Here is a 12,431-nt window from a genome sequence, read left to right on the forward strand (position 1 = left end):
TTTTTTTTTTTTTTTTTTTTAACACCTTGCTTTTACTTATTTCTTAATACTGCTAATTAGTCCTTCATTGTTCCATTAATTACTGACTTTTAACCTAAATTAGTAAATTAGAGACCAAGAAGATGCTTTTTTGAAAAAAATTTGAAAGGTGGAGTTATCTGGTACGTCGCACCTTGGTTAAAGTAGAACGCGTCAGCTTTCGGTGAGTCTATATATTGCGCGAAATTAAGACACGTGTTAATGAAATAGTGATGTGGCAGCTTGGCGGTACGCGAATTGGTGCGGCGTTAACTAATTTTTAATTCCACGTGTTGTATATTTGAAACAAACAAAAAAAAAGACAGTTAGAAATGACTCGGTTAGATAATTGGACCGGTAAAATAGCTTGTTTATTAATGGATATGGGCCTTTTGAGATTAGTTATCACTAACCCAATGTTATAACCAGATTTGATTATTATGAACCACATCTATATGTAGCTTGGTAGACTTGACTTTGACTCTATAAATATGTGTTCTTGAGACTATAAAGATGTGTTCTTTACAAATATGTGTTCTATTGTTTGGTTTTGTGCTTACTGCCCTGATTCAAATCTTTTTTTTTCTTCTAATTCTGTAAAGATGATTGAAATCTATAGTTACTCATAATTTATAAATAAATTATATATAGAACGATATTCAATGCGTCGCTTCAACGTTCAAAACTTCGTTTTTCTTGTGAAGGACTAGTAGACAAACATGAAAATGATGTATGAACGTTCATCATGACTCATGGAAACTATAGAACACGTAAAATAAAACATAATATTTGTTTTGTTTTTTTTTTTTTGCCTTAGTCAAAGAAATCTAAAGCATTAGTAATGCCTCCCTTGGACGTGAGCATAGACACCACCGTGGTCGGTCTGATTTTTTTTGCCGTGAGTGTTCGAACTACCGATTTTAAAAATCAAATATACCATTTTTTCAATTGTGTACCTCTTAGAGTATACACATTTTTATTCTTCATTATCAAACAGTTCTGAAAATCAAACACATGTTCTCACATCCGAAGCAGTAAGCACACTCAAACCAGTTCCCCTGATTAATTAAATAAGGTAATATGTACAATCAGATATAGATAACGGGACATCACGTGACGTGATTCGCTATACAATGCAACTACGACAATCGACAAAGTCGCCGCATTTGTAATTTTATGCTGTGATGTTTATTAAGGTTGTTCAGACATGAGGTTTTAAAGGTTGATAAGTCAAAATGGAGCCAGTTTTTTTTTTCGAAAGAAAACGAACGTATTTTTTGCGAAATATTATTTTAAAATGAAAAACTTAAACCAAATCAACAAGGGCATTATTTTAAAAATACTTCGAAAATATTAAATTGAACTTCTTATGATGAACACAATAGAATAATGAGGGTTTACCATTTAAAATATCACAATTTATATAAATGGTACTTATAAGTTTATCAAAAATGATTTTTCTAATTTTTTTTATATGGCTAATTCTTATCACTATTTTTAACGTTGTTACAAAATTAAATATACAATACAAAATTAGTGTTTTAAATAGATTTTTGTAGACTGTAAACGAAAACAAACAAAAATGAAAAAATATATTCTAACAAAAAAGGTTTTTCTTTAGATATTGCAATAATATGAAAATATTTGATTGTAAACTTAATAAGAAATAAAAAATGTTTAAAACTAAGGAAGATCTAAAGTTGAGTTAGGTTTAATATTGTCACCAACGCAACAAAGAAAGTGAAATTCCTTTAGCTTAACATTTTTTCGACGCGCTTTCGAAGGCATCAACGACACGTTGCAGGTTGCACTTGTAATCTTTCAGAGTCAACGCTTCACTAGCATAGGGTTCTTCTTACGTATGGTTACGGAGGACAGAGTTATTTTATTTTACTATTATGTTTATGGAGTACGTAATACTTAATACGTGTTATTATTACTGGAATAATTAATCTTTAACAGAGCATATAAGAAATAATAAAACATTTAGTTTATCTTATAATCATATTCATCGTCTTGCTTGTAGTTTACAAATTCTGGTTTAGAGCTTATAAAATTATCAGTTTAAATATGTATAACTAAAACACATAAAAACTGAGAAACAATCTAAAAATAGTATATTTACACGTGTATTCTGAAATTTTAGTTTCAAATGCAACGTCAATTAGATTTTTCTTTTTAACAATGTTATTATTATATCTTTCATATCGGTTGAATCGTTAAATGTAAGATATTAATATAAACATTGTGATGTATTTTAATTGACTTAAATGTTTTGTAGCAAAGATAAAAAAATAAATATACGTGAATACTTGTCAAGAGATATAAAAATAGTTGTTGAGTTTATGTCTTTTTGTATATTGAGAACTTGGAATTTGTATTTGTATGTTTGTTTTTCTTGTTGGCCAGCCAAATTTTTATGATATACTATAAGAAGATAGTTCAAAATCAGAAACCGAAACCTATCAACCAATCAAGTGCTAAACATCATTGACCTATATTTTTTTTTTTTGGTAGGCACATCATTGACCTATATTGTCACTAGTATTAATTTCTACTCCTTCCCCTATTAATCAACTCAAACGAATTTAAAATTTCATTTGTCGTATCAATTAAACACAATTCAATAAGGAGAATTATAGAGTACGTATAAGTTTCCTCTTAATTATTAAATGCTGTGTTTTCATTTCACATATCATGTCGTTACGTACGCCGAGTTGCCGACCTATAGAGAGTAAGGTGAATCACCGATTGGGTCAAACGAACCTAAACAAGGGGGTAATGATTTAATACCACACAATAATAACAACACATTAACATCGAATCCAATGAATACGTATAAAAATACAAAAAAACAAATACGTCGAACCACGAGAGACTCATAAATATTTTTTGCAGACAGAGCATTAATTACAAGTCGGACTAGAGTGAATAATTTTAAATAAGTACTCGTATTAAAAATAAAAATAAAAATAAAAATGAAAAAAAGACAAATCTGGTAATAAAAAGATGAGATTCTATCCGTTACATCTCAGTATTGACTTTGTTACTGGGAAAAAAAAAAAAAAGGATAAACTTTTCCAGAGAGAGAGATAAAAAAAATCTGACAACGAAGAAGAAGACATAAGAAAATTCTGAGCCTTTCGATTCATTCATATACGATTACGCGTTCTTCTTCTTCCTTCTCTCTTTCCCAGAAAGTATCATTGAAACCCTTTTTTCACCTTTTTCTTCTTCTCCTCTTGACTTTTTTTTTTTTTTGTTTTCTCTTTCTTCGCTAAAGAATCTTTAGTTTTCATTTTAGATTCTGTTTTCTTCTTCGTATAAACATATATAAAGTTTCGGTTTTTTCGATTCTGGGTACACGAGATTAACCCCCCCCCCCTTTTCCATGGCCTCCGCGGCGATATTCTCATCTCTCCGACGGAGGAGATCGCCGTCTTTGGAAGCTTTTCTAGCCCCCGTTGACCTTTCCGGCGTTGCTCTTGTTCAAACCCTAGCTTCCATTTCCACAGAGGTTGTATCTTGTTTCAGCGGCGTTAGATTCACGTTCCAACGCAAGAACGCTCGTTCTCTGATTCGCAAGATCGAGATCTTCGTCGTCTTGTTCGAATTCCTCGCGGATTCGAATTGGGGGTCAAGAATAAAAAAAAGAACAAGCAGCTCTGTTTTCTCCGAATCAACGGCGTTGCTCTGTTTAAAAGAGCTTTATCTCCTTCTCTACCGCTCCAAGATCCTCATCGATTACTGCGCTCAATCTAGTAAGTTATGGCTATTGCTACAAAACCCTTCCATTTCTGGGTATTTCCATGATTTAAACCAAGAAATCTCCACTCTTTTGGATGTTTTCCCTGTCAACGACCTCTGTTTAAGCCAAGACATAACAGAGCAAATCGAGTTGTTGCAGAGACAGTCGAGGAAATCGAAACTGTACATCGATAACAACGACGAGTCGTTACGCGAAACGTTCTACTCGTTTCTTGATGCGTTCGAGAGCGGTGAGATTCCGAGTCCTGTTGATCTGAGATCCTTCTTTGTCGAGAAACTGAAGATTAAGGACTCTGAGAGTTGTAGAAACGAAATCGAGTTCTTGGAAGAACAGATTGTGAATCACGATGGTGACTTGGAGCCTACTGGATCAGTGATTAACGGGTTTGTAGCGATTACAAGGTACTGTAGGTTTCTGTTGTTTGGATTCGAAGAAGATGGTTTGGAGTGGTGGATTGAGAATCCTAAGAAGCCACGAAAAGGGTTCGTTGCTCAGGAGATTGGGGACACGTTTATAACTGTTCCGAAAGATTTTGTTTGTCCCATCTCACTTGATTTGATGACGGATCCTGTGATTATATCTACAGGGCAGACTTATGATCGGAGCTCTATAGCTAGGTGGATTGAAGAAGGTCATTGTACTTGTCCTAAAACAGGACAAATGCTTATGGATTCGAGGATTGTTCCAAACCGAGCTTTGAAGAATTTGATTGTGCAATGGTGTACAGCGAGTGGTATATCTTATGAGTCTGAGTTTACTGATTCTCCTAATGAGTGTTTTGCTTCTGCTCTTCCTACTAAAGCTGCGGTTGAAGCTAACAAAGCTACTGTATCGATTCTTATTAAGTATTTAGCAGATGGTTCTGAAGCAGCTCAGACAGTTGCGGCTAGGGAGATACGTCTTTTAGCTAAAACGGGAAAAGAGAACCGTGCGTTTATCGCGGAAGCAGGTGCGATACCGCACTTGTGCCGTCTTCTTAAATCCGAAAACGCTATTGCGCAGGAGAATTCAGTGACTGCGATGTTGAATCTATCGATTTATGAGAAGAACAAGAGTCGGATCATGGACGAAGGTGATTGTTTGGAGTCTATAGTAAGTGTATTAGTTTCTGGTCTCACAGTGGAAGCGCAAGAAAACGCAGCAGCTACATTGTTCAGTCTCTCTGCTGTACACGAGTATAAGAAACGTATAGCGATCGTTGATCAATGCGTTGAGGCGTTAGCGTCATTGCTTCAAAACGGGACACCGAGAGGGAAGAGAGATGCGGTTACAGCGTTATATAACTTATCGACACATCCAGATAACTGCAGTAGGATGATTGAAGGAGGAGGTGTGTCTAGTCTCGTTGGAGCTCTCAAGAACGAAGGCGTAGCAGAGGAAGCAGCAGGAGCTTTGGCTTTGTTAGTAAGACAATCTCTTGGCGCTGAAGCTATAGGGAAAGAGGACTCAGCTGTGACGGGGCTCATGGGGATGATGAGATGTGGAACACCGAGAGGGAAAGAAAACGCGGTGGCTGCGTTGCTCGAACTCTGTAGGAGCGGTGGAGCAGCTGTAGCGGAGAAAGTGTTGAGAGCACCTGCCATTGCGGGGTTACTTCAAACGCTTTTGTTTACCGGGACAAAACGTGCTAGACGGAAAGCTGCATCGCTTGCTCGTGTTTTCCAGAGGCGGGAAAATGCTGCGATGCGGTCTGGTGGTTACGGGTTTGTAGGGAATTCAAATGGTAATAGAGACGGTAGTTTTACAACCGATGTCTCTGTACCGATATCAATCTCAATCTCCGTACCTGTGTTGTGATCTATATGGTTTAGTGAAAAAGTTCTATAGAGGGTACTCTTTTTTTGTTGTTGGTTGGTGTTCGTTTCATTCACTGTATGTCTATATTATATACATTTATTGGTTGGGAAAGGTATAATACAAAGTAATATTTTAGAGGTGATGAAAAAGATAACAAAAAAGATTTGTGTATGGGTCTTTTCTTGTATGTGTATTGTATTTGGATGTATAAGCTATGAAAACCTCAGCATTGTGATCGTTTACTAAATAAAGAACTTGCGTTTCTGTAGTAAACTATTTGAAATGTCTAGAAAATTAAATCGAAGAAAAATATTTGGTTGGAAGGTTGTCAAAAAGAAATAAACAACATTTTTTTAAATGCGGTTTGACCAAAAGAAATTTAGATAATTTCTTAATTAATGAATGAATTAAATTAGTTGGTGCATATATCTTAAGAAATAATGTATCTAGTTTTGGATCATGAATCTAATAATGGTGAGTTATACTTAGATTTAAAGATAAAATAAAACTTCATAAGAGAATGATAAGTAAGAAGACTTTGAAAGTATTTGACTAATGGAGAACCCTTTAAAGAGAAAAACATTCAACAAAAAGAATAATTACATAACAAAGAAAAAAGAAAGAAAGAAGAGAGATAGATAAAAGTGAGAGTTGAAGTATTATGATTTGGATGGTCTCTCCACTTGTGAAATTGGTAGAAGAATATTAAATCAAAAAGGAGTCCAAAGATATTCACTACAAAAGGTTGAGAAAGAGAGAATCTCTAGCGAAGTGGTGAGTTGGGACAACTTAACTTCGTATTCTTTTTTTTCTTTCTAAGCTTACTAAGTGGATCTCAAAATTATAATTTTTTTAACAAATTAAATTATAATTGTGTTTAAATGTTTTAAAATGTGTGTTTAAAGCACTTTATAGTTTTACCATGTACTTGTAAACTATAAAGATCTAAGTTTCAAATTTGGTTAAAAGAAAGATTTCCATTTCAAACTATAGATTTGAAGCCTCTATATTAAGATAAGATGATTCGTGAAAATGTTATTGAAGAGACACTATATATTTTCCGTAAAAATGGAAAATGTCATTGATGATCTTTGTGTAGAGGATTTTCATGATATATTATAATTTGGAGATTTATGATTACAAATTGATAGTATAGGATAAAGTCGTCCACCATGTTTTGTTATTTTTTTTTTGAAGTGGATGTGATCTTATTGTGTTTTTGTCTTTTTGGAGTTATGTATCATGTGCGTATGCGCATTAACACCCGACAATCTACGATAATAATCATATCATCAAATACTTTAATACAATTTTATATTTCTTTTTCATTATGTTAATACTAAGGTTAAAAAGTACATTAAAATTAACGAAAACGAACTTGCGAATTTGGAAAAATTTTGAGTGTATTTTATTCATGTAATTAAGTCTATTGAAACTTTAAGGAAATGCGTAATCATATATTCATACCAAAATATCATTCCAGCTTTGTGGATGATAGGTACGAGAAATCATAATGATTGTTTGAAATTGATTGATGTTTTTTACTTTCTCTAGTGTTATTAAATTGTGTGATGTCTGTTAGTAATCTCTAGACCGCAATGGTCTTTGTCCGCCTAGTACGAAATCAATTCCGATGTCTACCAATTGGAATGTTGTTTAACAGTCGGTCATCGTGCCCGAGGCTGTCGAGGTTCAGACTAGTGATCTACTGAGCTTTAGTGGTTTTACTAAGTTCTTTCCTTTTACTATCTTTAAAGACTTTATAACTCAATAAGTCAATATCATACGATACATTCAAAGTATTGACTTGACTCGACGCTCACATGTTGGCTACCAAGAAAAATTACTAGATTGGATCAATTCAAAACGTTGTTGTCCACAATTCCTCCATTGACTTATTTATACAGCTGGAGGGTTTCCAAATTCTAACCTGCTTTTTAGCTAACCAATGGCGAAAAAGTGAAGAGCAAGCTTAAAAAATGGTGTTGAGACCCAAAGCTAGGATGATGTTTTAACATTCAAACATATAGACAAGAAAAGTACTGAGGCAAGAGTTAAAAAAGTTTCCTTTCTTAAGTTGCATTGATGAAATCAGAGTTGTGTGTTCCCTAAGTTAACAGAGGAGACAAACGATGATGATAAATTACATCCAGAACATACCCATATTTTTCCTCTTCAGACTCGCCACACAAACCTCTCTATAACCGAAAGAAGCTGAAAAATCCACTCTCTTTCTTTATTTTTAGTACGAGTTTTGCCAGAGCTGCTGCTGGGTTTGATTCGACTGTTGACCAGCCTGAGACCCAGCACCATCCCTAGGGCTTTGCTGCTGGCGTTCGAGTGACATTTCAGTTTGGGACTGATAGAAATTTGGGTATCCATGAGATCCATAATGCTGTTGTTGCTGAGCTTGGCGATATCCTCCCGCTGCTTGCTGGGTCTGCTGTTGTTGTTGTTGTTGTAGTTGCTGGTGTAGTTGTAGTTGCTGCTGTGCTTGGAGGTTGTAGTACGTGTTAGCTGGGACACCTGACATGGTTCTGGAACCATGACCGTGATGCCACATCGCCGAGTTTTCGTTCTGAAAATTTAAATCAAAATAGAAAAAAACGTCATCAAATGGTTCATGTCTGAAACCAAAAGAAAAATGGTAAGGAATTGAACATAAACGAGAAGGTACCTGCTGTTGTTGCTGATGTTGCTGTTGCTGCTGCTGCTGCTGAAGTGCCAGTAAGTGATTACTCTCTTTGTATTGAGAACTAAGAACATCTTCATAACCAAGTGTTGTACCGGTAGGAGCAGACTGTTGGTTAAGAGGGAAGCTTGCAGCAGATCCAACATTGGTTGAGTTTCCAAATCCATAAGCGGAGGCAGGCGCCGTTGCAGACTGAGGCAAATTACCGGGAGAGACATTCGTTTTGTACTGCGGAAGCAATGAGGCAGCTAGCTGGTGGTATGAGCTATTACCAAATGTTTGCTGGAAAGCGGATGGCATGTATGGATAGTTCTGAGGCATAACAGGATAACTGATCATGTTTGCATAGTGCGTTAGAGGCAATGTGGGTTGAGAGTAGGGATGCATTGGAAGCTGTTGAGGAAGAGCTGGTCCAGTAGCGATATTAGCACTAGGTAAGGTTTGCTGAGCTGCCTGTGTTGCCGGGATCCCACTGCCTCGGAGAGCCTGCAATGTAAAAGCATATAAATCAAAATCATACTAACCCCTCTTCTAGATCCCTCAAGATCTAACTTTGTGCCAACAAGTAGGTTAAAGCCAAATCCAGAATCTCGAAATTTAGTTTTCGAATCTGAAATAACTACTGCCTTTGGCTACGTAAACAAAACAGTACCTATGTGACAACTAACAATACATTACTACTTCTCAATAATAAAAGCTAAGAGAAAGAGAAAGGTATTATTTACCTCTGGCATGGAAATGCTTTGGCCACTAAGTGATGAAGCATTGTTGCTATTTCTTGACTGCAGAGACTGTGCAACTGAGAAAGGTGAATACTGGAACTCAAGTTCCCTCACACTTTGTGCTGTTTGTGCAAATAAAGCATTGGGAACTGAGTGTGTATACCCCTGCTGATACAAAAACGAACAAGAACCAATGTTAACATTCAAGATTACATGGGAATCACTTCAGAGCTCTTTCAGCAAAAATATTAACGAGATTCTTTTAGAAGCTTTCACAAATACTTAGGATTTTCAAAACCTTCGAAATTTGGTCCTGCTATGAAAAGCAATGCACAGGTAACTTACCATCACATTTGATAACGAAGCAAGATTCTGCATCTGATTCTGTGCATTTGTCTGTGAGGCATCATATACAGTATTCATCTGCTGCTGCTTAGCATTTTCATACGCATACCCTGGCTCAGACTGAGCAAATGTGTACTGGTGCTCCTGAGCGCCCTCAGAGTTTTCTTGCTTCAAAACCTCTCGCCTCGACTCTAAAGAATCATCATAATTTTCAGTAGCAGGTGCGTGGACCATATTTCCATTGGCTGTACCTTCAAGATGTTCATCGCCATAGTACTCAGTATTTCTGCAAACAAGTAAGATATTGGTAAGTACGTTATAAAAGAAAAAAACCCATAAAAAATTAGAAAAAACAAAAAACAGTAGTAACGGAATACCTTGCATCTGAATGTTCAATCTGTGGAGCTACATCAGAAGTCTCTTCTACGTTGTTGCTCAAAGGTCTTGATCCAAAACCTCCAAAGCTTCCGAAACTTAATTGCGAGCATTCTTCGGTATGGATTAGCAAATGGTTTGGAATTACAACAGCAGGTCTATCTTCTTCATGTGAGGCTTCTTGATCATGACTATCTACGGTTTGTTGTTGATAATTGGCTGGACGAGACGAAACATCATCTTCATCTGAAAAGTAATAATGAGACAGTGAATAAAAAAAACCCATCAAGAATACCAAAAGATCCTCATAAGCTTCTGATTCTCTAAAATATCATTCTGTTGAAAATCTCTACCAACAAAATATGATTTAGAAAAAAAGAACAGAAAATTACTGTTTCAGGACAAACCAAATAACAAAGAATATTTCATCACCCCCAGCAGGATAATAAGCCTATTTGTATTCCTATGATCAATAAACACAAGCCCACCCCAACATGAACAGAAAAAACAAAAATTGACCATAATTGCATACACTAGCAATCACTGTGATTTAATTGATGAAAAGACATAGTCATTCACAGCATAAACATATACCCTTCAATATAAAAACAAAACCAGACAACACACACCAGCATGTATATTCGAGGTAAACAATGGGAAACATATTAGAAAGATTCAAAAATATTACCTTTGTGGTGCTCTACTGGATGGTTCTGTGTCTGATATGGATTATCATCAAATTCTGATGAAACTGCAGAGTCATCTTCTTGAACAGAGTCAGCTTGCACATGATCGACTCCACGAATTTCAGAAGGTTCATTTTCTGCTAAATGTATATTTTCTAACCGGTCCTTCAAATGTTGCTCTCCTCTATCGGATTGGAATTCAGCTGGACCATTGCATACCTCTGATTCTGCTGGTGCTACTGATACAGAAGATGTACGAGGTGCCACTGGCTTCTCAATCGATGGCCATTCATCTCTAACAGGGACCTGCTGATTTGCGCTAGCTGCATGCTCATGACTTATCTCAGAACGCATATTGACATTTTGCTTCATTGTCTTGTTCTGTGGTATACCCATCTTCACAATGTCAGCCATAGACCTCTGGCCTGGAGCGCCAAACCATGCAGTTTGATGTCCAGAAGCCGGCTGTGATGATGATATTACATCACCCGAGGTAACAGATGACAATTTATTTTCCGTAGCGACGGAATCACTGCAAAAGATAAACAGCATACATGAGACCCAAATAAAAATCATGTACAACACATATTTCAAGGGGAAAAAAAGCTACAAAAGTGAAATGTCTAACGAAAAAATGAAGGACTATGGAGCACGCATTCAACTGTAATACATGATCTCGAAAAACCAATAACCATATCTGACCTCATCATACAACACCAAAAATTAAGATTTTTTGTTGCTTCTAGTTAATAAAACAGAAGCTGTACGTGAAAGATTCTCTAGTTACTGGCTCAGATTTTCATAAAATACAGACTTGCAATGAACCAGTATACATAATTCTGATATTCTACTACCTACCTTAGCCATAATTCATATAAAATCAACAGAGTTACTAAGTAATTCAATACCAAACACACAAAACTTCCACTGATTTTTTTCCATCTGCATTCAAACTCCCAAAAAAAAGAGAGCCACTCAAGAGAAAACCTGTTTTGTGTCTGATGGTGGTCCGCCACTCCAGAAGCAGAAGACCAAGAAGCTGTGTAACCTTGTGGTCCACTTTCTTTCTTGTTTGTAGATTTTCCTTGGTAGTTTCCAGAATCTGAACAACAGAAGCACATAAGCATGATTCTTACAGTTAAATCTTATGTATACAAGTGATCATAGTTATACCTGTAGAGCTGAAATGGGTAGATCCACCTCTCCCGCTATAACGATCAGAACCACCTCTAGCACCACGGTTATACATGTTATTAGCACCACGAGGCCGAGAATCCGGTGTATCCCTAGTCTGAATAGAAAAAGAAACACTATTAAATCACCAAAATTCCAGTTAATCAAAATGATAACTAGCAAAAACAAGAATTCATTTTATTCCAGCTGAACATCTAGAGTCAGTTACTAGTACATGATAAACTAGCTAAACCTAGAGTTCATTTTATTCCAGCAAAATATCTAGAGTCAGGTATAAATCACTGCGACAATGTTTCAACATCAGTAAATCTGTCAATGTCGAAATTATGTACTAGAAACAAAATGTTATCACACATAGTCTAAGGATGTACTAATAAACAGATTGTGCCAATAGTTTGCGTTTAAAATGCAAAAGACTGAACACCAAAAGGCACTTCCTTGGTCTATTATTCCATAAGAATACGATTGACTCACCTCTTTCTTCTTTTCTTTCTTGCTCTTTACCTCGTGAAATGGATCTGAAATAGAGAGAAGAACAAAATAAGTATCAATATCAGTAATAGACGCCAACAGCAACAAAGACAAGCCTTGCACAGGGAGAAACTAAAGATCATGAACGAACTAAGAAGGTGAGATGATATCAGAAACCAAAACCAGCTAGAAAGTTTGACACTTGCAACAACTTTAGAACAATGAGCATAATGCAGAAGAACAAAAACAAAACATTGGTCGATTCAGAATCACAAAACCCCAATCAAACCCTAACAGAAACCCTCAAGAGTAATCAGTCAATTTCGGAGAAAACCTCCTCAGGATACATAAAAACCCTATTT

The 12,431-nt window shown here is 36.0% G+C and overlaps 2 protein-coding genes across 2 annotated transcripts in view; one reads left to right on the forward strand and one right to left on the reverse strand.

Moving 5' to 3' along the window:
- LOC104776970 (U-box domain-containing protein 17) lies at positions 3,074–5,721 on the forward strand. The gene has a single exon (XM_010501149.1). The coding sequence runs from the start codon at positions 3,410–3,412 to the stop codon at positions 5,582–5,584; it is 2,175 nt and encodes a 724-aa protein (XP_010499451.1). The 5' UTR covers positions 3,074–3,409; the 3' UTR covers positions 5,585–5,721.
- The window catches only part of LOC104776971 (RNA polymerase II degradation factor 1), a gene marked incomplete in the record, with an annotated part of 5,667 nt that continues 869 nt past the window's right edge, over positions 7,634–12,431 (reverse strand). The window contains 9 exon segments of the mRNA XM_019243721.1: positions 7,634–8,162; positions 8,262–8,762; positions 9,002–9,166; positions 9,344–9,629; positions 9,721–9,964; positions 10,407–10,936; positions 11,392–11,506; positions 11,578–11,695; positions 12,073–12,116. Coding sequence (XP_019099266.1) covers positions 7,827–8,162; positions 8,262–8,762; positions 9,002–9,166; positions 9,344–9,629; positions 9,721–9,964; positions 10,407–10,936; positions 11,392–11,506; positions 11,578–11,695; positions 12,073–12,116 — 2,339 coding nt within the window.

Source organism: Camelina sativa, chromosome 3 (genome assembly GCF_000633955.1).
Source record: "Camelina sativa cultivar DH55 chromosome 3, Cs, whole genome shotgun sequence".
Classification (NCBI taxonomy): Eukaryota; Viridiplantae; Streptophyta; class Magnoliopsida; order Brassicales; family Brassicaceae; genus Camelina; species Camelina sativa.